The following is a 24,812-nucleotide window of genomic DNA, read 5'->3' as shown; positions in this document are numbered from 1 at the left end:
AGGGCTGCGGTTTCAACAATATTTTTACCCTATCGGAGGGTAGACGAGTCCCCCTCCCGTTATACCTCATTGTACTCCCAGTGTCTGGCACAGAATGGGTACTCTACACACTTGCGGATCACTGGGACCACTAGCTTAGGACCCAGCAGTTGCTGACTGTGTGGGCGGCACTGTCCCAGGCTCAAAGACAAATATCACAGGGCCCTCCCTGACTCAGTGCCAGGGTCTGAAAAATGGGAACCAGCTCTCAGTTGCAGGGCAAAGCAAGAGTTTGAGTGAGGGTGTGAAAGAAGTAGGGGTTCGAGCTGAGCCAGAGAGAGGGGTTTGTCATCCCTGCCCTGCCCCTGCCTCTCAGACGAGTCCCTGACCCAAGCCCAAGTTTCCATAGTGTAAACCCGGATGTCAGCAGGGTGGGTTGAGGGGAAATGCATGAGTGGAGGCAGAAATGACATTTGAGTACAATTTGTGGACAAGAAAGGGTTTTAGTTCCATGAGGCCTGCATTTAACTGAGAAATGGGGGAAAATGAAGGAGTAACCTTCTCCAGCGAGAGGCCCAGGGACTCTATAGCATCCCAAGTCTGGCTCTGTGAGTCACTGGTGATTTTCGGAGAGTACACTATGTGAGAAATGTGAGGAACTGCTGCTTTCTTGGACAACTCTTTGAATTGAATTTCTTTCTTCTACCATGCCATCAACTGTCATTATAAAATTGAAGATGTGTTCCTCATAGGGGAAAAAAAAGTGTTATTACCAGAGATAATCACAAACAACTAGACAGAAAAATCACACCACCGTCAACCATCTTGACGTAACTGTCATTTCCAGAACATTACACATCCAAAACTGAAAAATATGCATTCTTCTTAAATGCACATAGAACACCGCCAAGACAGACCATATGCTGGGCAATTAGACAAGTCTCAATACATTTCAAAAGACTAAACATCTTACAAAGTATGTTCTTTGACTATAGGGGAATTCAACTAAAAATCAACAACAGGAGATATCTTTGAAAGTTTCAAATATTTGGAAAGTAATACCGTTCTTAACCTATGGTCAAAGAAGAAAATAAAAGAGAAATTATCAAACATTTTAAACTGTATTATAATGAAAATATAGCATATTAACATTTATCATTTTAAGTACTTATAATAGGAAAGAAGAAAAGTGTAAAACTGTAATCTGGGTTTCTGCCTTTAAAAAATACCAAAAGAGGCCAGGTGTGGTGGCTCACGCCTATAATCCCAACACTTTGGGAGGTGGAGGCGGGCAGATCCCGAGGTCAGGAGTTTGAGATCAGCCTGGCCAACATGGTGAAAACCCGTCTCTACTAAAAATACAAACACTAGCTGGGCATGGTGGAGGGCACCTGTAATCCCAGCTACTCAGGAGGCTGAGGCAGGAGAATCGGTTGAACCTGGGAGGCAGAGGTTGCAGTGAGCTGAGATTGCGCCATTGCACTCCAGCCTGGCGACAGAGCAAGACTCTGTCTCCAAAAAAAAAAAAAAAAAAGCTAAAAGAAAAGTAAATTCGACCCAAATCTTGAAAACATTATATTAAATGAAAGAAGCCAGACACAAAAGACCATATATTGTATAATCTCATTTACAGTCAGGTATCACTTAATGATAGGAGTATGCATTCTGAGAAACACATCCTTAAGCGATTCTGTCATTGTGTGAACATCATGTAGTGTACTTACACAAACCTAGATGGGGTGTGTGTGTGTGTGTGTGTATGTATGTGTGTGTGTGTGTGTGTATTGCCAGCCACACAACTAGGCTATATGGTATGTTCTACTGCTCCTCAGCTACCAATGTGGACAGAATGTAACTGTACTCAATACCATAGGCAATTATAATACAATGGCAAATATTTGTGTATCTAAACATAGAAAAGGTACAGTAAATACAATATTATAATCTTATGGGACCACTGTTGTATATGCAAGATGTCGTTGACTGAAACAGTGTTATGTGGCGCATGAATGTACATGAAATATTCAGAACAGGCAAATCCATACAGACAGAGAGTCGTTTTGTGGTTATCAAGGTCTGTGGGGAGGGAGAATAGGGGTGACTGCTCATGGGTATGGAGTCTTCTTCCAGGGTGATGGAATTACATAGTGGTGATGGGTACACAACCTTAGGAATATGCTAAAAACTATGAACTGTACATTTTAGAAGGGTGAATACTATGGAATGTGAATTATATTTCAATAAATAGAAATCAAGCACACCCCACCAAATTAAACCCAAGGAGAGTAAAAAAGGAAGGAAATAGAAAATAGACAACAGAGAAATTGAACAAAGCCAAAAGTTGATTCTTTGAAAAAATTAATAAAATAGATAAACTCTAGCAAGACTTACCAAGAAAAGAAAGCAAGAAAACACAAGTTACCAATATCAGGAATTAAAAAGGGAATATCATTACATTAAAAGGAAAAGATAGGAGTATTATAAATAACTTACCTCAATAAATTCTGCAACTCAGATGAAAATGAAAAAATCCTTTAAAAAACAACTTACCAAACTGACATAAAAAGAAATGAAAAATCTGAAGAGCCTCCAATTTATTAAAGAAATCAAATTTGTAATAACAATGATGATGATGATTACAATAAACTTCCTTCCACAAAGAAAACTTCAGGTCTAGATGTTTTCACTGCCGTATTGTAGAAAATATTTTTTTCCCCTTTTTTTGAGACAGAGTCTTGTGCTGTCGCCCAGGCTGGAGTGCAGTGGTGCATCTCAGCTCACTGCAATCTCTGCCTCCTGGGTTCAAGAAATTCTCCTGCCTCAGTCTCCCAAGTAGAGTAGCTAGGACTACAGGTGCTTGCCACCACACCTGGCTAATTTTTAGTAGAGACAGGGCTTTACCATGTTGGCCAGGCTGGTCTCAAACTCCTGACCTCAAGTGATCTGCCCACCTTGGCCTCCCAAAATGCTGGGATTACAGGCATGAGCCATCGCTCCCGGCCTGTAAAAATCATTTAAGGGAAAACGTAATACCAATCTTACACAAACTCTTTCAGAAAACAGAGAAGGAAGAACACATCTCAATTCATTTTACATTATCAAAACCTGACAAAGACCTTACACAAAAAGAAAATTACAGCCCAATATCTCTCATGAACACAGATGTAAAAAATCCTTAACAAAATATTACCCAACTGAATAGCAATATATGAAAAGGAAAACACATCATGACAAGTGAGTATTATCCCAAGAATGCAAGATTAGAATGATTTTCTAATTGTAAATTAGAAAACCAAAATATTTCACCATATTAACACAGTAAAGAAAAAAAATCATGATTATGGCAATAGACGCAGAAAATGCATTTGACAAAATTCAGTAACCATTCATGATAATAATTCTCAGCAAACTACCGATAGAAGGAGCTTCTTCAATCTCATATAGGGCAACAACAAAATACATCTGGCTAACAGTATACTTAATTCAGAAATACTGAACATTAAGATCGTGAGTCAGGCAAAGTTGCCTACTCTCACCACTTCTATTCAACTCTGCTAGAATTCCAGCCAGTGCAAGGTGGCAAGAAAAAAACAGGTCAGACAAATTGGAAAGGAAGAGATCAAACTATCTTTTTTCACAGAAGACCTGACTGGTTATGTGGAAAATCCTAAGGAATCTACTAAAAAGCTAGTACAATTAGTGGGTGAATTTACCAAGTTTTCAGGATATAAGATTAATACGCAGGAAAATAAATTTCACCAAAGACATGAAAGACTTCCACCCTAAAAGCAAAACAGAACAAAATGCTGAGTGAAATTTTTTAAAAACCCAAACATGTAGAAAGTAGATTATGTTTTTGGACTGGAAGATTCAGAATTGTTAAGATGACAGTTCTCCACAAAACAATCTATAGACTGAATGAAATCCTGATAAAAATGACAACAGACTATTTTGTGGAAATTGAAAACTATTTTAAAATTTATATGGACATGTAAATGATCTAGAAGAGCTAAAGCAACCTTGAAAATGGAGAAGAGAATTGGAGGGTTCAAACAACAGCTGACGCCTGGACAACATGGATTTGAACTGCACGGGTCCACTTATACGTGAATTTTCTACTCACCTCCACCATCCCTGAGACAGCCAGACCAACCTCTCCTCTCCCTCCTCTTCCTCAGCCTCATCAACATGAAGATCGTGAGGCTGAAGACCTTTATGATAATCCACTTCCACCTAATGAATAGTGACTATATTTTCTTTTTCTTCTTTTGAGACAGAGGTTCGCTCTTGTCACCCAGGCTGGAGTGCAACGTCGTGATCTCAGCTCACTGAAACCTCTGCCTCCCAGGATCAAGCGACTCTCCTGCCTCAACCTCCCAAGTAGCTGGGATTACAGGCATACACCACCACGCCCAGCTACTTTTTGTATTTTTAGTAGAGATGGGGTTTTACCATGTTGGTCAGGCTGGTCTCAAACTCCTGACCTCAAGTAATCCCTCCACCTTGGCCTTCCAAAGAGCTAGGATTACAGCTGTGAGCCACTGCGCCTGGCCATATTTTCTCTTCTTTAACTTTTTTTTTTTAAATAATATTTTCTTTTCTCTAGATTTTTTTATTGTAAAAATACAGTACCTAATACACATGTAAAATATGGGTTAATTGGCTGTTTATGTTATCATTAAGGCTTCTGGGTAACAGCAGGCTATTAATAGCTAAGTTTTTGGGGAGTCAAAAGTTATACACAGCTTTTCAACTATATGAGGGGCCAGTATCCAAATCCCTGTGTGTTCAAGGGTCAACTCTATTTAATTATAAGTCTAATTATAAAGTTAAAGGAATCGAGACAATGTGGCATTGGTCTAAGAGTAGATATATAGACCAATGTAACAGAATACAGTGTCCGGAAATAAACCCTATACATATAAAATAATTTGATTTTGAATCAAGGTGTTGGATATCTACAAGTGGATATCTATATAGAGAAAAAATGAACTTCAAACTCCTACCTCATAGCACCCACAAAAATTAACTTAAGATAGATTATAGATTTAAACATTTAAAAAACTACAAGCTTCTAGAAGAAAATATAGAACATTTTTGTTATATTCTTGGGTTAGGAAAAGGTTTCTTAAAGAAAAAATTTAAAACACTAACCATAAGAAATTCACTAAAAACTTGCATTTCTTAAAAATTAGAAACTCTCTTTGGCTAGTCACAGAGTAAAAAAAATAGAAAACTCCTACTCATAAAAAATTCACATTTAAGAAGGCATGAGGAGGCAGGTCACACACAAGATGAAAACATTCACATTTATCTGGCAAAGGACTTGTAGCCAGAATATATAAAGAACCCGTAGAAGTCAATGATAATGAGACAAATATAAAATTTTTTAAATAGGCAAAAGACTTGAACAGATACTCCATAGAATAAGACAGACATATGGCCAATAAACATATGAAAATGTGATCAACATCTTAAGTCATTAGAGAAATGAACATCAAAATTACAAAGAGATACTATTTCACATGCTCTAAAATGGCTAAAATGTAAAAGTCTGATAGTAATCAAATGTTGATGAGGATGTGGAACAGCTGAAACTTTTTTTTCCATTGCTTTTAAGAGTATGAAATGAGGCCAGATGCAATGGCTTACAGCTGTAATCCCAGCACTTTGGGAGGCCAAGGCAGGTGGATCACTTGAGGTCAGGAGTTCGAGACTAGCCTGAACAACATGGTGAAACCCCGTCTCTACTAAAAATACAATAATTAGTTGGTTGCGGTGGCGTGTGCCTGTAGTTAGAGCTACTAGGAAGGCTGAGGCAGAAGAATCGCTTGAACCCGGGAGGCAGAGGTTGCAGTGAGCCGAGATTGTGCCTCCAGCCTGGTGACAGAGCAAGACTCCATCTCAAACAAACAAACAAACAAAAGAGTGTGAAATGAAACAATCCCTTTGGAAAACTATTTGGCAATTTCTTATAAAGCTAAGGGTACCTACCCTGTGACATAACCATTTTGTTCCTAGGAATTTCCCAAAGGGAAATAAAATTATGTCTCCATAGAAAGACTCACATGAATGTTCACAGCAACCTGACTCATATAGGCCAACCCTGGAAGCAACCCAGAAGTTTACGTCATCAGCAGAGAAATGGACCAACAGGTTGTGGTATATGCATACAACAGACTATCACTCTACAACAAAAATCAACACGTTACTTATATATGCAACAACATGGATGAATCACAAAAACAGTACATTGACCAAAAGACGCCAGACACACAAAAAGTACATTCTGTAAGACACCATTTCTATGAAGTTTAAAACAGGCAAAAGTGATGATCTTTGGTGCTAGAAATCAGGACACTGGTTACCAGGGTGCTAGAAATTGACGGGAAAGGGACACAAGAGAACACATGGAGCAAATGGAAATGTTCTGTGTCTTGACCGTGTGGCAGTTACACAGGAAAATGCATTTATTGAAACTCATTGAATTTTACACTTAAGATCCATGAATGTAAGTTTACCTAGTTTTGAAAAAAGAAAAGAGAATCATACCTAAAATACCTAGAACTTGAAAAATATAAAAGATGAGAGAAAAAATTATTTCTGATTACATGCTACTAAAAATAAGTTATAAATGTGATTCTTGATAGAAGAGGCCATTTCCATATTTAGCATATAACTTAAAGGTCTAAAGGAGAAGTAATCTGAGCGCCATAGCTCATGCCTGTAACCCGAATGCTTTGGGAGGCGGAGGTGGGAGGATCACTTGAAGTCAGGAGTTTGAAACCAGCCTGGCCACATGGTGAAACCCTGTGTCTGCTAAAAATACAAAAAAAGTTAGCCAGGCACACCTGTAATCCCAGCCACTTGGGAGGCTGAAGCAGGAGAATCAATTAAACCCAGGAGGTGGAGGTTGCAGTGAGTGGAGATCACGCCACTGTACTCTAACCCAGGTGACAGAGTAAGACTCCATCTCAAAAAAATAAAGGAGAAACAAAACTCTTTAGTAGACTGATACTAGCTTTTTTTTACTGAAGGATAAGCTGCACTAGATGCTGTTCTAAGCATCATCATTTCCTTCATTTTAAGGATGAGGAAATGAGGGCAAAGTGAAGTTAATTAGCTTCATCCAGGGCACACAAACTAGGAAGAGGTAGTTGGGATTTGAACTCAAGGACTCTGGCCCAAGAACTTTAACCTCTATCCTATGCAAGTCCCTTGTGGTTGTAAGGGACTTGATGCGTTGCTTAGACTTTCCCATAACGGTCTCTTGCCATCCGCTTCATGGCACCAGGACATGGGCTGGTCGGGATAATGATCCCCAGGTGGTAACTCTGAGACCCCAAGGAACTGGATGACCAGCTCCCCGGCCCCCAGCCCATGGGCCAGTGTGCCAGGCTGCACAGCTGAGAGGGCCTGGCTCTTTTTCCTGCATGAAGGGGTAACTGGACCCTACTTCCTGGTGCTCCATGGGAGTTGCTGGCCTTCAAAAGGAACAGGCTGATCTGAAGTGGGGAGAGAGAGAATACAGTAGGGCCACCGCTCAGAGAGCCGCTGTGGAGGAAGAGCGGAAGGGAGGAAGAGGAGACGCCAGGACATGGGAGCATCACAGGAGGGGACGGGGTTGCTTGCTGAGCTTTGTACAGCCCATCCCAGGCAGTGCGTACAACAAGGCTTTACTGATTTCAAATAACATGAGGAAATAGCAGCACCGGGTCTGAGTCACGAGCAGAGTTTTACTGTTTCTCAGTTCCCACAGGGCAACAGCTATGGCAGGCACCGCTGGGAGACAGGCCAGTGGGCTGGGTCCTGGCAGAGTCATGACGTCCTTGAAAAACAGCCTTAGGACCTTCTCCTTCCCCTTTGGATAGCCCACCACCTCACCCTCTGCCCTCTTGGGACCCCAGCCTCTCTCCTGTCTGGCTTCCACAGCCTGCTCCCTGAGGGCAGGCCATTTTCACACTTTCAAACATTTCCTTACACTGTTCTCTCTGCCTGCATTTCCCTCCTTCTCCTCGCTCCCCAGTCTCTCTCAATACCCAGAGTTCTGGTCTTCTAGTGTCAATGCCCGTGCTTCTGCAATGCCTCCTTAATCTGTTACATTGAGAGTCATTGCTCCTTTTCCTGTGTTCTCACTTTGTTTACACTTTTTGCATGCCAATGACAAAATTCTGCCTTATATAATTGGCAGAATTTTCCACATCTGACACATCTCCCTCTGGATCGTAATACTCTCCTAAAGGCATCATCCATATTCGAATGATCTTCGTACAACTCCCCTCTGTGAAGGCCAAATGGCACACAAGCCAGGAGCAAGAAAGCTCTGGTTGCCTATGGAAATGAATGAACGCACATGGGCTGGCAGCCGTGTCCCTACACACCTGCCTTTTCTCAGAGGCGTGGCCCTAGCAGGGTAAGCTTTCTGGAAGAGGGAGCTATTTTGTGCCAATGGAACATTTTGTCCCCTTAAATCACATCCCATGAAAGATCAGCATGCCACCCTGCTTCTGAAACAAGCGCTGAGCTCGTCTCCATTTATGAGGGTAGCTGCAGTGTGGATATTTTTAAATGGTGAATGGAGAAATGGGTATATCCAATGCCACGGCGCTTGTTACACTTTGAGCACAGACTCTGCTATTCATACTCCATCTATTGAGTCAGGGAGGAGTTTATTTCAGACCAAACAGCTCAGCTATCCCAGGAGCAGCTGCCTCAGAAGGAAGGAGGATGCTGTTCTATTTTCCCCATCTAACCTTCTTCTCACTCCATCCACAACAGCCTCTCTATGCAAGGAAGAAGCTATTTTCTTTCAAGCTTTGTTCTTCAGCTTCTCTGTGGCAAGAAAGGTGATTGGATATTGGGATTTTTTAATGGTTTTGTCTGAAAGCCATTTAAAATGAAGCTGGAATGTCAACAAGACTGACGTGGAACAAAGAGATGTTAGATGGAAATGAACTTGAAACAAGAGATGGGTTAGTCATTCCCTTGATCATTGGAACAGATGATGGAGGTCCCTGGCTCTGCTCCAGTGAACAGAACAGAACCACTTGAATACTGCCAGTCACTGTTTGTACATGCCCTCCTGAAATGGCTTTCCAAAAATGCTGAAGGACGTTTCGTTTTCTTAATAAGTTGGCCTTTCCACTCTTTCTGTATGATTGATGTGTTTCAGCAAACCTTTTTTAAAAAAAGAATATCTAGAGGTAAATTTAGCTCATCCTGTTTGAGAATATTCACCATCTCTAAATCCCCAGGGCCTAAATCAATGAGGTTTTAGCACATTTCAAAGCAGAGCCCTGATGTATAAATTCTGCAATGTCTAATTTCACGTATTTTACTTCCTCTCTAACAAAGCTATGGGGAAATGCACAAGCAGGGGAGGGCTTGAGCCTCAGTGCTTCATGCACATTTGAATCTGACACTACCTTGGAGCAGGGTCCCTCCCTACCCTCTCCAAATCCTCTGCTGGGTTGCTCCGTTTTTCACTCCAAGAGACCTTAGAGGACAGCTATATCCAAAGCTCATTAAAATCTTCTAGGATGAGAAGGTCTTTGATTACTCAGAGCAGCAGGTCTTTAGGGGAAGCCCCCATGCACAGACCTGCTCACCTGATTCTCAATTTATATTGTGTGTTACTTGTGGGAAAAATTAAAAGCTTAAACCTCAGGCACTTTCCCTCTCTTCCCTTGGTTGCTGGGTGGCAGCGGGTGGGGGGCTTGTTGTTGAGATATTTCTTGTTGATTTTTTTTTTCTTTTTTTTTGCCCCTGGTTAGTGCTAAAGATTCTTCCTTTCCCATCTTGTTTATTTCACATCTATTTCACATCTCTTCTGTGTAGATAGCTTCTACTTTATGGCTTTTTCCTCCTTATCTCAGATGCAGCCAGCCCTTTCCCCACATGCCCCTACCCCAAAACACACAAACACACACCCTTCTGCAGTGCATCCACTCTCTTCGTTTCAGTGGATCTGACATTAAAGCACCCCCACCATCGCCCCCACTCCCCCACCCCCATCCCCGCCCTCCTTGTCAGAGAGGAGCTCTGCATTGAGCTAGGACTAGCTCCTGGGTCATAAAAGCTGCTAGAACCCTGGAGAGCTCTTCCTATACAGATGAGGCCACCCACATCAGAGGAGAGAGGTCAGTTCCTGGAGGGAACAAGCCTGCTTTGCTGAGCCCCCTTCCTCGCCAAGCTCCCAGCATCACAGGAAAGGTTCAGAGGAGCTCCAATCCCTCCCAGTACCTCCTTAGCTTGGTGCCACTCTAGCCCGGTGTCCTGGGTTTTCTGTAGGAAGAGGAGCACAGCCCACTCCCTCCATGCCATGGGTTCCATTAGTGACAACCCAAACTAACTCCCAAATAGGACTGGCTTCAACCTGGAGACAGCCCTTCAATGAAATGGTTTATGCTGGTGTAGATTTAAAGGTATTTGTCTTTTTGCTGGGTGCTGTGGCTCATGCCTGTAATCCCAGCACTTTGGGAGGCCGAAGTGGGCAGATCACTTGAGGCCAGGAGTTCGAGACCAGCCTGGCCAACATGGTGAAACCCCATCTTTACTAAAAATAAAAATATTAGCTAGGCACAGTGGCACATGCCTGTATTTCCAGCTAGTCAGGAGGCTGAGGCAGGAGAATCGTTTGAACCCTGGGAGGTAGAGGTTTCAGAGAGCCGAGATTGCACCATTGTACTCCAGCCTGGGTGACAGAGCGAGACTCCGTCTCAAAACAAACAAACAAACAGGGTATGTGTCTTTCAATTACAAAAATCAGTCATGGTCACTGAAAAACAAATTCAAATTCACATGCACATTTTTTTGTCTTTCAGCCAGGCACAGTGGCTCACATCAAACTATGCTGCTTTCAGTATCTTCTCACTCTCCCTCCCCAGGGGTAACCAGTTTCAATGGTTGGAGATGTTTGTCTATTCATATAAGAAATAGATGCATATAATTTGGGTGGGTATTTTTTTTATTAATGGAGTTCTATTATAGACGCTGCCCTTTTTCCCTTGGTGCGGAATTGACAGAGGATAATAAATTAATTCTAAATAACAACTTTTTTTTTAAAACCCATCCTATTTCTAGGTTTCTCCTCACAGAAATGACAACCCCTTCTCTTGTGGTTCCATCCCATCCCCAAAACAGTATTTATCCTCCCTTCTCTGTACCATGTCTGTTTCTTGTGCAAAATTACACCTTGGCGTATGTACTGAATGGTGTTGCACTGGAGGTCATGTGCAGTGGCTCACGCCTGTAATCCCAGCACTTTGGGAGGCCGAGGTGGGCGGATCATCTGAGGTCAGGAGTTCAAGACCAGCCTGGTCATCATGGCGAAAACCCATCTCTACTAAAAACCCAAAAATTAGCCAGGTGTGGTGGCAGGTGCCTGCAATCCCACCTACTTGGGAGACCGAGGTTGCAGTGAGTGGAGATCATGCCACTGTACTGCAGCCTGGGAACAAAGTGAGACTCCGTCTCAAAAAATAATAATAATAATAATAATAATAAAGGCGTTGCCCTTGCACTGGTGCCCTGTTGGCTCCTGGCCTCCCTTCTAGACCATCAGCTCCCTGCGGCGGGGGAGCCTGTGCATTTGTCCCTGGTCCATCCTCTATCCCAAGGCCCAGGACATGGCCTGGAACACCAGAGACTCCAGCGGCTGTTTCTCAAAGTGAGCTGAACTCGCTGGTGTTTCCCACACACTAGAGCCCCCTCAACCTGCCCTCGATTCTCTCCTGACTTATTTCTCCCCACGCCTTGGGCCAGTTCCAGCTGGACTGGCAAGGAGGGCAGCTTTACCTCCGTCCTCCCGACACACCCTACTGGGTGGTGTATGGACAGGGGAGCCTGGGACAATGTGTATCCATCTCACACAGTCAATACTTCCCGTGTCAGTGGGGAAAGTGGTGGCAGGAACAGAGCCCAGGAGGAAACTGCTAGAGACCCTCTTCACTGCTAAGGCTGACGGGAAGGCGGAGAACCATGACAGTGGCGGAAGGGGAAGGCCTTGGGCCCATGGGGGATGTCTGTCTGGGATCTGACTTGCTACTGGGGGTTTGGTTTGGGCAGGAGCCCCTGGGGTGGCTGCAGCCAGGGTAACAGAAGGAGGCTGGGCTTCACAGACCCCTATCACCAGGCAGGGCCCGTGCCCTCCAGACCAGTCCTCTGCTGGGGGCAGCAGGGCCCGGGGCCACCAGCAGAGCTGGGGAGGCTGCAGAGGAGGCTGAGAAAGGCACTGGGGCAGCAGCTTGGTGAAGAAGAGCAGCTGGGGGCCGCTCCCACGGCCACACTGACCAGCCTGGGCCTTCTGTGCTGTAGCATTCCCGTTCCTAACATGGAGCTCACGGCCTTTGACCCGCCTCCCTCCTAGGGCTGCTGAGAGGGTCAGAGAAGAAGCCGCAGGGGACTGGCCTCACCCCGGGAGAGCTGTGCACGCTGTCCCACATTGCACGACAAGTCAGATGCTGTTAGGATGACTCCCAGGCTGAGGAGGTCTGACGCAAGCTTATCATCGGGACGCGTCTGACCCCATGCTTGTCGTCTAGACCGGTCCGACCCTCCAATTTATTTCCTCTTTCCTCGCAGGACAATCCTTCTACTCCCGGGTCCTTGAGAACTGCGAGGATGTGGCTGACTTCGATGAGGTAGGAGGCCCAAGACCCCCCACCCTCAGCCCTGAGCCCAGAGGGGGACAAACAGCGTTGCTGCCTCTTTCAGGAACACACTGGCTCCCGGTCCCAGGAACCAGCCTGGTCCAAGCCCCTCACCTCTCAGCTGCTTCCTGAAAGAGGTGGTGAGGAGGGTGTGGAGGAACCCCCCCATACTGCCCCCAGAAACCTCTGCACAGGCGAGGCCTATTTGCAAATGACACAGGAGGCAGCAGCCTGGCCTTCCTCGGTGGCCCTGCCGGGTCTGGGCCTGTTACTCCCTGTGGAAAACGAGCCCACAGGTGCTGTAGACCTGAATGTGAGCCACCAGCTGAGGGCCCAACGAGGTGGGTGAGTGTTGGGGAATGTCGCAAAGGCCAGTCTGTGTTAGTCCCCAGGATTGGAGAGCAGGGTAGGCACGGACGCTGAGGTGGGAGTCACCAGGGAAACAGTGGTAATCACCCTGCCTGAGCCAGGGCCCCGTCTCCAGACCTTTAGGGGAACCACGGGGAAGGGAAGACAGTCTGGAGTTCCAGCAACAGCTTTGGGGGTCCGTGAGAAAAGACGTGAGCTGCTGGTCTATTGACAATGATTCTTCTCAATCCTCACTCCAGCTGGGCTGCTGTCACAATTTTATCAGCAATGGAGCAGGCGACAGCCTCCCACGGGAGTGCCTGGCAGCAGCGAGAGGACTTATAAAGCATCCCCCTCCCTGCCATTCCCCCGGCACCTGGCCTGGCTGGGAGCCCCAGTCCCCCCACACACACCAGCTCAAGCAGCCTGGGGCCTCCTCAGCCACCTCACACCTTTTTTTTTTTTTTTTTTTCTTTTTTGAGACAGTTTCACTCTTGTTGCCCAGGCTGGAGCACAGTGGGACGATCTCTGCTCGCTGCAGCCTCCACCTCCCGGGTTCAAGCCATTCTTCTGCCTCACTCTCCCAAGGAGCTGGGATTACAGGCACCGCCCACCACCACACCCAGCTAATTTTTGTATTTTTAGTAGAGATGGGATTTCACCATGTTGGCCAGGCTGGTCTTGAACTCCTGCCCTCAAATGATCCACCCACCTCAGCCTCCCAAAGTGCTGAGATTACAGGCGTGAGCCACCGTGCCCGGCCTCCTCACATACTTTTACCTATTTGTTTGCAGCTTCCAGGATCTATATTCCCCTCCGGTTGCTGTAGTTTCTCCAGGGTTGACTTTGGGGTGAGGACCAGCAGCCCTCCCTCACCATCCTGGCATAAACGGGAAGCTCTGTCATGACCCTCGAATAGTGTACCCCCTCTCGCACAGGCTTGGCTCTCCCGTCTGGCTCTGCGGGGGCTGGGAAGAGCCTCATGACAGACTCTGCCTCTTGAGGCTGGCTGCTGGCATTTAACGGAGCAGCCACCAGGCTGAAACTTGGCATCGGCTGTCTCCCCCTCACCCTGAAATCCGGCCACACCGTGTGGCTATGTCCTCGACCCAGAGCTGGAGACACAGAGAGCAAAGCCTTGTTCCTAACTCAAGCTCAGGTACAGCCATCAACCATCGCTGCTCAACAATGTGCCTTCCCCAACCACTGCAGGGCACAGCTGCCACTACCTCCCTATGGGCACGTTCCCACTGCCACCCAGGACAGGCGAATTCCTCATTTAAAGTGAATCACTAGAGCTAAGGAAGTTTCTGTCTTTACCTTCTCCTCTTCCTGGCTGTACAATGACTTCAGTTTCTGAGCCCGTCACCATGTTTGTCAAATGGGGTTGGTGATGGGCGTGAAGGTCTCTGTGAAATGATGAAAAAAATGAGGGATGATTGTGAGAGTGGAGCCATGGCTGCCCACTGAGCCAGCTGTCATAGAGGCTTCAGGCTCGCCCCATTTCACACCTGGCCTATTCCCTCCCTTTCCCATTTCCTCAGTCTGGGCACTGGGTGGGCTGGGGGAAGATGCCAGCAGCCTGGCCCAGTTCCCCACAGTCCTACCTCCCTGGGCTTCTGCCCACAAATCCACCAGGCACAGCATCTGACTCCCTCTTCCCAAGACTCCCAGGGGACATGTCAGCCCAGGCATCCAGCCAGGGGGCAACCTGATGCCCCTTCCAAGAGTACCGCCACTCCTTTCCATGCCCTGCGCCCCGGACACCTGAGCCACAGGTATACATGACATTCAAAGTTAATCACTATGTCCTTCCTCTTCCCAACTCTGCCCAACCCACCTCGGGGGAGAGTCTGTCTCTGCTAGCCCTGAGCAAGGGGCCACATTCTGAGTATCTCATGCATGTTGGGCTGGGCTTGAGACACCCTAGAGGGAGGAATCTGGGCTCAAAAGTTCGTGATGATTTCATATGGGAGCTTAGGAATGGGGTAGCCACAGTCAGTGTGGAGAGACTGGAGTCAGGCAGAAGCTAGGCAGTTATGGAAGAAGCATGTGACTAAGGTCAGAGAGCAGGGCACGCTATGAGGGAAGTGGCTGTCCCCTGGGAAAAGTGCTGCCCGCACAATGCAGGGACAGGGAAGCTTCCGGTTATCGCAATGAGGAATCGACTGGCATTTGTTTAGTGGGGTGGGGAGCAAGGATGCAAAATGACTTGCAACACGCAGGCACTTGCAAAGTGCCGTCCTGTACTTCACACTGGGGAGCCCTGTGGGAAGACGGTGGCAGCCCCAGCGGCAGCCCTGAGCGGCTTCCTGAGCCATACCCCTTCTAGTCAAGCTCTGAGAAAATCCACAGATGAAATCAGGCTCAGATGGTAACTACCTTTCCCCGGGTGACAGCTCTGGAATCAGCCAAGCCAGGTTTCTGGATTCATGTATGCATCAGACCCACGCCCGCTCTAGATGCAGTGATAGGGCCTGACTCCCGCCACCCCTGCAAGGCCCTTGGTGGAGTCTCTCCACACCCCTGCCTCCACTTCTCCCTCTGCGAAGTGGCTGCAACCCTGGCCACCACTGGTCAGCAGCGCACATCCCACAAAGCAGAAGACCACCTCCCATCTCCTGCTCAGGAAGGCCCCGGAGGCCTGGGTCAGCCCGGTCCCAAAGAGAGCCTGGGGCTGTCCCTTGGCTTTAACCTCTCTCTCTCGACCCAGTGGACAAGTCATACACTTCCCTGGCTTCCCCCTGAAAGAACCAGCCTGCCAGTGGCTCCCGAATATCCTGGGAAAGAGGTCTTTCAAATCCCCCTAAAGCCTCTTGACCTCCCAGAAAGCCTCTTCTCTCTGCCTTACTCTGCCCAGGGCCTGTAGGAGCCAGCTTAGCAAGACACACTGGCCCTGGGGGTCATGAGACCTGCACCACAGTCCTTGCTGGGGAACCACTTTGGGCCTCGGATTCCCCTTCTGTGAAAGGGATATGCTCCTTGCTCTATCTGCCCCACGGGACTGTCACAAGGCTGAAAAAAAATGCAATGAGAAACCAGAAAGCAAACGTCTCTCACGGCTCTACTAGGTAAGGGACTCCAAGCAAGGGAGGGGCCCCTCCTCCGCTTAGGCAAGGGTGAGAGGGGCTGCAGCAGCTGGGCTAGGAACCTGAGTGGGGAGGAGGAGGCCATGGAAGAAAGGCAGTGCTGTCTACAACAGTGGGTGGAAACAGAGCCTGGACACGGTGTCTCCTTTCCCAGAGGCTGGAACCTGAGCTCCTGCATTTAACCTACAATGCTGGAAAAGCTGAGGGGAGAGAGAGAGAGACCCAGCCTTTGTGCCCTGGGGAAGCAGGAGTGGCCACCTTTAGACAGTTTGGTTTGGCTCTAACACAGGCCCTGTGTGGACCAGGCCCCGTGGGAGAGGCCAGAGTAACAATCGAACTTGTAGCAATGATAAGAGGAACTGCTGCTGTTTATTGAGCACTTAGTGTGCGGCAAGATGGGCTGAGAGCTTGGCACAAGCGTTCGACTCACTAGAACTTGCTGGATTGGTAGCATCCTAGGTGATAAGGAGCCACACCAGGATTTAACCCCAAGTCTCTCTGATTTCAGGGCCTCTGGTCACTTGCAAAGTAGACAAGACTCAGCTCTGCCCTCAAGGGGCTGAGTCTAGTGGGCAGATGAACCCGCTACAAACAAGGTGGGACGCTGGGCCTTCTGAGTCCAGCGGGGGAAGAGGTCGCCAGCCTGGGGGATGACAAGGCAGGGGATCTTGGCCGCATCTGCCCCTTTCTGCTTGTACCTGCAAGTCATGGGCTTTTATCTCCTGGAGGCCTGAAATGCACCTGTCGTGTTCATCCTTGGGCTGGCGCCCAGCATGGAGCTCAGAAAATGTCGCCGAGTGAAAGAATGAACAAAACAGTGACATTCACTAGGACTAGCACCTGTCACTGCAGGCCTGTGCCCAGACCTCATGGGCTCAGTAGTGCTACTGGTACATCAAGCCCTTTGCTGGGGCCTGGATGGAAAGGAAGCAGGCAAGGCACAGATGAGATCACCTAAAGGGACTAAGGTTAGAGATCATGTGGTTTAACCCTCTTGTCCTGCACTTGAAGAAACAGGTCTTAGAGCAGGGAAGAGAACTGCCCAAGAAGACCAGCTGAAACCTGAGATCCTGCATTTAACTTACAACGCTGAAGAATCTGGGGAAAGGGACAGAGACAAAGACACAAACAGAGACAGACAGAGACAGAGAGACGCAGCCTTTGTGCCCTGGGAAAGTGTAGTGGCCTCCCTAGGGGAACTGAGCCCAGGTCTTGAAGCTCTCCAAGTCTGTCTCTTTCCATTATACTCTAAAGCAGCAGTCCCTAACCTTTTTGGCACCAGGGACTGGTTTTGTGGAAGACAATTTTTCCATGGACTGGGATGGTGGTGGCAGGGGCTGATTTGGGGATGAAACTGTTCCTCCTCAGATCATCAGGCATTAGACTCTCTTCAGGAGTGCACAGCCTAGATCCAGCGCATGTGCAGTTCCCAGTAGGGTTCCCACTCCTGTGAGGATCTAATGCCCAGGGTCCCACCTTGTTCGTAGTGGGTTCATCTGCCCGCTAGACTGAGCCCCTTGAGGGCAAGGCTGAGTCTTGTCTACTTTGCAAGTGACCAGAGGCCCTGGAATCAGAAAGACTTGGGTTTAAATCCTGGTGCGGACAGGAGGCGGAGCTCAGGCTCACCCACCACTCACCTCTTGCTGTGTGGCTCAGTTCCTAACAGGCCATGGATGGGTACTGGTCCATGGCCTGGGGGTCAGGAACCCCCGCTCTAAAGCTTTGTAGTGCATCTCAATATTTTCAGGATGGTTTCAGCCCCAGTCCGTGGCTAAGCTGTACATAATTCAGGTCATTCTCCAGTGTGCATCAGGGAAAACTTTTCTGCAGAGTCCTAGATCACTGGGGCTGATTGGATGCAGAACCCTGCACCCTGGCCAGCACCAGCCAGGTTGGGGCTCAGCCTAGACCAGGAAACTGGGTCAGGACTCAGCACTCCCAGGGCTCCTGAGACCGCCCCTCAACAGGGGCCCTCTTTCCCTCTCTCTGTACTACCTACCACCTTACTTCTGTCAACAGTCCTGTTCCAGGCTGCTAGTCCAGGCCTGCATCTGTCTCCAGAACTATCCAGGACCAACCCCAAGACTGAGAAACAGCCCTGCATCCCTGCACTCTGGCCAGCATCATGCACACAGCCTGGCACACAGCAAGTGCTCAGCTAATGCTCGCCCGCGCATGGGGCTTGCTGGCTTGTGACATCTTGAGTGACTATGTTTGGCTTGAATGAGGCCTGTGGGCTGGGCTGCCTCCACTTCCCAGGCCCTTCTGCCAACGCAGGGTTCAGGAGAAGGTTCAGTAGTGGCTTACGCCCTGAGGACTGAACTCCAGACTAAGCAGCCTGAGACTTGAGTTTGAATCCTGCCTCTGCCACCAAGCAGCCCTGTGACCCTGGGCAACTCCTGCCTTTCCACTTAACCACTTGTCAAAGGAGCACTTCTTTGCCATACTGCTGTGAGCCTTGGTTATGGGTAAAAGGTGCTCCGGAAGTACTAAGTGCTACCTAGATGAAATCCTTCCTTCGGAAGCCCTTTACCTTCAATCTTTTTTTTTTTTTTTTTTTTTTTTTTGAGGCAGAGTCTTGCTCTGTTACCCAGTCTGGAGTGCAGTGGCTCAATCTCAGCTCACTGCAACCTCTGTCTCCCAGGTTCAAGTGATTCTCCTGCCTCAGCCTCCCAAGTAGCTGAGATTAGAGGCACGTGCCATCACACCTGGCTAAATTTTGTATTTTAGTAGAGACAGGGTTTCACCATGTTGGCCGGGCTGGTCTCAAACTCCTGACCTCAAATAATCTGCCCACCTCAACCTCCCAAAATGCTGGGATTACAGGCGTGAGCCACTGTGCCCAGGCCCTTTTCCTTCAATCTAATAGCTCACAAGTTCAATAGCATAGTCAGGAGAGGAGTGTGGCTCCCAAACCCTCAAAATCCTTATCTCATCTTGTTGTGTTCTCAGCACATCGCCCCAAATGGTGGAAAGGACACGCTGCAAAAATGAGGAGACAATGAGAAATGAAATTAGGAAGAGAAGAAGCAGTGAAAGAGATATGGGGAATCCACAGGCCAAGGCAGAAGAGGAAAGTGATGGGGGAGTGGGGCGTGGCAGGGAGACGAGGCAGCCACTCGCCTACACCGCGTTGCCACTGGGGAAATCTAAACTAAACACATGCTGCAGTGCGGTGTCACTTACAAACTGCGGTCACCTGTGAGATCTCATTCGAGTCTCTCCGTAGCCCTCTAAGGTAGATACTGTCACCCCCATTTCACAGATGGGGAAGCTGAGGCACAGCTAGTGAGTGGCAGAGCCAGGGCTAGAACTCAAGTCTCCTGACTCAAACTCGGAGTTTCCGCAACACCACGGAGGCTCCCAGTCTGCATGAGATACAAGCCTCACTGTTGACAGAAGAACGAAAAGAAGCAACGGGTGTGCATGTCCTTGGGAGCTCTGTGAGGTACCCAGAGCTCACAGGCGCTGGCTTAGCAAAGGATATCAGCAATGGGCTGGGGGCTGGAATGCTGTCTGGGCACAGCCAGGGGGACTCTGGGTGTGAAAAAAGGAAACCCCACCTCTTTCAGGGAGCTGTGGAGGAGCCATTGAAAAGTTTTAACAAGGAGAGATATAAAGGGAGGGAAGTTCAACCCAAAAAGTCTCTTTATCACAGCCCATGCCTCTGCTTCTAGGGAGCCCAAATGGGGAATCACCCCCAGTTCCAGTCCCGAGTCACCTCCCTCCAGCCCGGAGGCCTGTCACCCTGAGATGCCCACGCCGATGCCCCGACCCACCTAGAGGGGCTGATGTAATCCGTCTCCAGGCCTGGGCCTTGGGACTTTTAAAAGCTTCTGGAATGGATTGCCATGTGCAGCAGGACCAAGAACCCCCGAGAGAGACACAGGGAGACAGAGACAAAGGGAGAGCTAGAGACAGAGAGACAGAGAAAGAAACTGAGACAGAGACAGAGGGAGAAACTGGCAAGAGATAAAACAGACGTGGTGAGAAGAAAGCACGGGAATGAAGTGGGAGGGGAGGAAGAGAGAAATGAGGGGAAAGCCTCGTGTGGGTAGAAAATGCGGGAGGAAAGAGAGGGACCTGGAAGAGGGGGAGCAAGTCAGAGGCTGAAGAAGCTGCTGTGACTGTGGCTCAGTGAGGCCCCAGGCTCCTCCCTCCCCGGAAGCCTCCCAGAACGATCCCCTCTGGCGTCTGCAGGGACTGCTTAGACCCGCGGATGAACTCCTGACTGGGCACCTGAGCCGCACGCCCCTCTCTCCTGGGCCCTCCCTGATCCCCAGCTCTCACTCAGCAAACTGGCCCACGCCCCCTGGCCAGCCCCTGGTCCCTTAGGCCCCGGCCTCCGGCCACCGTTCAATGCCCCTTCCCTCTCACAGGCCCATCTCCATCGTCTCCTGATTTCTCTCCTTCCAATGCCAAAATCCCACCCACAGACCCTCAGGGGGTTCAATCGCCACCCCCACCCGCGCCCTCCTGCAGGCTGCGGCTGATGAGCTGTCCCTTCCTGGGCTGCGTTATTTCCCTGCAGCCCCATAAAAGCAGCTTCATTAAGAAAACCACACACTCTGCTGAGCTGCCAGAGGCATCCAGGAGCTAGGGCTGCTGAATAAGGCCTGGGGGCCAGGCTGCTTCCACTTCCCAGGCCCCTCCGCCCATCCTTCTGCCCTGTGCCCGCCTAGCCTCTAAAACCCTCCCCAGGCCCTGCTCAGAACCCTCCCTACCCCATTCCCCAGACCCTCTCCCTCTCTTTCCTCTGCTTCTTCCTCCCTCTCATGCCAAGGCCGGGTCCTCCCTGCCACTTAGCCAGTCCTGAAAGGAGATGTCACCAAGGCCGTTTTCCTGAGACAGGCCCTGCCTCCACTGGTCAGTGACCTGTAGGGCTGGCCCAGGGTACCCAAGCCCTCTGAGTGACCAGGCTGGGAGAAGGAGTCTCAGGGTTGATGATGGCAAACACGCAAGGTGGGCTCTCAGGAGCCTCCTCCCGAGCACCTGCTCAGCCACCAACAGAGTGCCCCGAATCACACCCCTGCTCTGAGTTTGTAGAGCACAGAAGCCGTTACATGCCTCTTGGGCCATTGAAAACACTAAATCAGGCATCCCCAAACTTTTTACACAGAGGGCCAGTTCACTGTCCCTCAGACCGTTGGAGGGCCACCGCATACTGTGCTCCTCTCACTGACCACCAATGAAAGAGGTGCCCCTTCCTGAAGTGCGGCGGGGGGCCGGATAAATGGCCTCAGGGGTCCGCATGCGGCCGGCGGGCCGTAGTCTGGGGACACCTGCACTAAATGAATGAATACACGTAAAGCATTCAGACCCCTGCATAAGACAAATTTCCCTATAAATGACAGCTATTATTACTATTATTATTTATCATTGGCCTATAGAGCAGTCTGAATTTAGTAGGGTATAAAAATGGAACTAAAAAATAAAGAGTCACTGCCTTCCAGCCGATCTGTCAAAATCCTCCCTGACACGGTCTCTCCACAGTGTCCCGAGCAGACCTCAGCGCTGCCTGGTCCTGTCCAGAAGGGCTTCCTACTCCAGTCTCGTGTCCTGTTCGCCCCTGGCCACCCCATTCCATTATGCTTGTGGCTCAGGGCATGGAGTGGGGCAAGGACCCCTGCTGAGGCCCTCCGAATCCTCTCCCACTCCGGCTGGAGGCTGTGGGCCGAGGCTTGGTGTCTGCCATGGACAGGGCCCCTCCTTTCGGTGTCTCGGCTTCTCTGGCATGCTCCAGCCAGCTCCGATGCTGCCAACACTGCGGGCCTGCAAATGCTAGCTTTCTCATAGGATGCCATGTGGGGGCCTTCCGTGGGAGACCTGAGTGTCCTGTCACATGGTAGGGAGCCCAAGCTAGGACACCTGGCTCTACCGAACTCCTGCCCCTGCCACGGGGCACAGCCCCACAGCCTCATCTGAGCTGAGACTCCTCCCCTGGTGGGCAGCCCATGGAAAAAGTGTCATCAGGTCAAAGCGCAAACCAAAGACTTGTCACAGCCAATGGTGGCAGGCTGGGCTCTTTGCCCTGCAGTGTTCCGTGGGGATCCTGCCAGGCCACTGCCCTGCAGATGCCACTGGGGACCTGCATGCCACACTCCCCTTCTTGCAGGTACCTCATCGCCATGAGCCGTTTCTCCAGGAAGTACCACAAAAACAGCACGCCCAGGACAGAATTCTTCCCACCTTTCCCTCACGCAGTCTTCTTTCCTGAGTGGGTGATGGCTGGGTGATGGCTGGAGGTAGCAGGGCCTTTGAGGAAGCCCTAGGAAGATATCTGGCTCTGCCCATTGGCAGCTCTTTACAGAATGGGGCACTGGGTCGCTTCAGTCTCTATTTTGAGCTCTTGTCGCCACTTTTAGGGCACCAGGAAAAATCTCAATCAAATTCCTATTCATCATTCGTACTAAGTTAGGGAGGAAGCAACACAGATTGGTAAGGGCAAATCTAGAGACAGTGAGATGGGGACAGGCTGTGGGCCTGACCCCAGCAACACTAAGCAGCTCAACCCTGTCCTCGATGTTACCATTGCCGGAGTGAAGAGTGGTTTGAACTCCACATAGGAGTCCGGGCGGTGCCTGCACCGGTCAGGGTGATTCTGATGGGAGAGAGCTGGAAGCTCACAGCTTTATTCAGCACCCACCAAAAACCAGGCTCCCACCCACAATTCTTGCTGTCGCCCTGGGGCCCGACCAACACCCTGGTTGCATGGTCCTCTCCCAACCCCCGTCAGGAGTTGGGAGCCCATGGAAGCCACGCTGTGTGGGCAGTGAGAAGTCCTGGTTAGGTCCAGGCTCTTCACCTACCACATGACCTTGAGCAGGGCCCCAACCCCTCCGAGCAAAGTGAAAGAGGAGTGGACCCAATGCGCTCTCTGCAAGGTGCTCATCAGAACTAAATGAGATTCCAGGTGTCAATGGTTTGTCCCTGGGGAGCACGAAGCCCAAGTGAGAGACCACTCTGGCTGTTTGTTGGGAGACCCCCACACCAGAGATTGTCCTCCCACGCCCCCAGGCTCCTACCTGTTATTGCCACCAAAGCCAAAGCTGTCCCTCTCTCCCCAGATGTTTCGGTGGCCAGTGGCCAGCACCATCGACAGAAATGAGATGCTGGAGATTCAGGTTTTCAACTACAGCAAAGTCTTCAGCAACAAGTAAGTGGGGGATGGGGCAGGAGGGGCTGGGCCTGGAGGGGCTGGGAGCCTGCTCTTCTCCTTTGGCTACCCTCTACTTGGGGCCTAAAAGGCGAACCTACACTCCAAACCTGCCCTGGATTGATCTTCAAAGACCAAAGAAGTCTTGGGCTGGTCTTCGATCCCCATTCTGCTCCCTCTTCTTGTCCTCAGCATCCCCCAGTCCTCCCAGCTGCTGTCAGCCAAGAACACCCGCCTTCTATCACCCCTTCTGTCCCCTATCCCTTCAAAGCTTCCTGTCCCTTTCTTAAAGTCTCCCTCAATGCCATGCTGGGGACAGTTGCCCATTGGAAAGACAAAGGATGGAGGGGCTGATGATCTCCTCAAGAGACACTCTGTAGCCTGGAGGGCAGGCTTGACAGTTTAGGGTGCTGGTTTAGGAATCAGGCACGCCTGATCTCAGACAGTTGTGTCAGTCATCTACTGCATGACCCTGGGAAGGTTACATACCTCTCTGATTTCAATGTGCTCATGTGTGAAAGGACATTTACCTCAAAGGGCAGCTGTGAGAATTAAATGAGATAGGTGTTCACTCACTCATTCAACAAATGTTTCCTAAGTGCTGATTGTGTATCAGATACTGAACTAGGTGCTGCAGAGGGCGGGGTGCCTAGCTTCATGGAGCTTCCACTCCACAAGTGAAATACACCTGCCATATGAGCATTATCATTATGAGGTGTTCAATAAAAGTAGTGTTTTTTTTGTCTAGGCCATGAAGAAGATTTCAGAAGGATTTGAACAGGTTGGAATAGTGGCTATGTATTATTTAAACGTAAAGTACTATCTTGGATTCAAAAATCACAGCCAGGTGTGGCACACACCTGTAGTCCTAGGTACTTAGGCAGATAAGCCAGGAGTATCATTTGAGGCCAGCCTGGGCAACATAGTAAGATCCCATCTCTTTAAAAACAATGATTGCTGTTATACAAGCTGGAGGAGTTCGTGGCTTAACTGCAACACGTCCAAGAAGGTGTGGAGGTATTAGGTCACTGAGGACTCAGAATGACTCAACAGTGGGAGGAGACTACAAACAAAAGGAAAGTAAACCCCATCCTAAATCATACTAATAGAATTAAAGCACCTCTGATCTGAGCAGGAAAGACAAGGAGTCTACTGCTCTGATACTGGTTGCAGAGAATTCTTGTAGGCACCACCCTATAGTTGCCAGGAGGAAAGGGACTGTAAGGATCACCTTATGACAAATGGATGAAAGCCTGAAAGGGAAAATCACAGAGGACCTGTTCATCCATTCACCCATACATTGATCCATTCATCCATCCATCTATCCTTCCTTTTAGTAATCCATCTGTCTTATCCATTTGTCTATCCATCAATTGACTCAACTCATCCTTCCTCCTTTCATCCATCCATTTATCAATCCATCCCTCCATCCATTTGTCAATTCATTTATCCACCCATTTATTCATCTATCCATTCATCCATCTATCCATCCATCCATCCATTCCCCCATCCTTCCTTCCATCCATTCATCCATCGATCCTTCCATTTTTCCATCCATTCGTCCACCATCCATCCTTTCATCCTTTCATT

The 24,812-nt window shown here is 48.9% G+C and overlaps 1 protein-coding gene across 1 annotated transcript in view; it reads left to right on the top strand.

Moving 5' to 3' along the window:
- Positions 1–24,812, top strand: part of OTOF (otoferlin) — a 99,623-nt gene that overhangs the window by 8,765 nt on the left and 66,046 nt on the right. The window contains exons 2-3 of the mRNA XM_039478534.2: positions 12,562–12,620; positions 23,134–23,222. Coding sequence (XP_039334468.2) covers positions 12,562–12,620; positions 23,134–23,222 — 148 coding nt within the window. The remainder of the gene's footprint in view (positions 1–12,561; positions 12,621–23,133; positions 23,223–24,812) is intronic.

Source organism: Saimiri boliviensis, chromosome 1 (assembly GCF_048565385.1).
Source record: "Saimiri boliviensis isolate mSaiBol1 chromosome 1, mSaiBol1.pri, whole genome shotgun sequence".
NCBI lineage: Eukaryota > Metazoa > Chordata > Mammalia > Primates > Cebidae > Saimiri > Saimiri boliviensis.
Note: the sequence above shows the minus strand (reverse complement) of the source record. Positions and strands in the feature narration are given on the sequence as shown.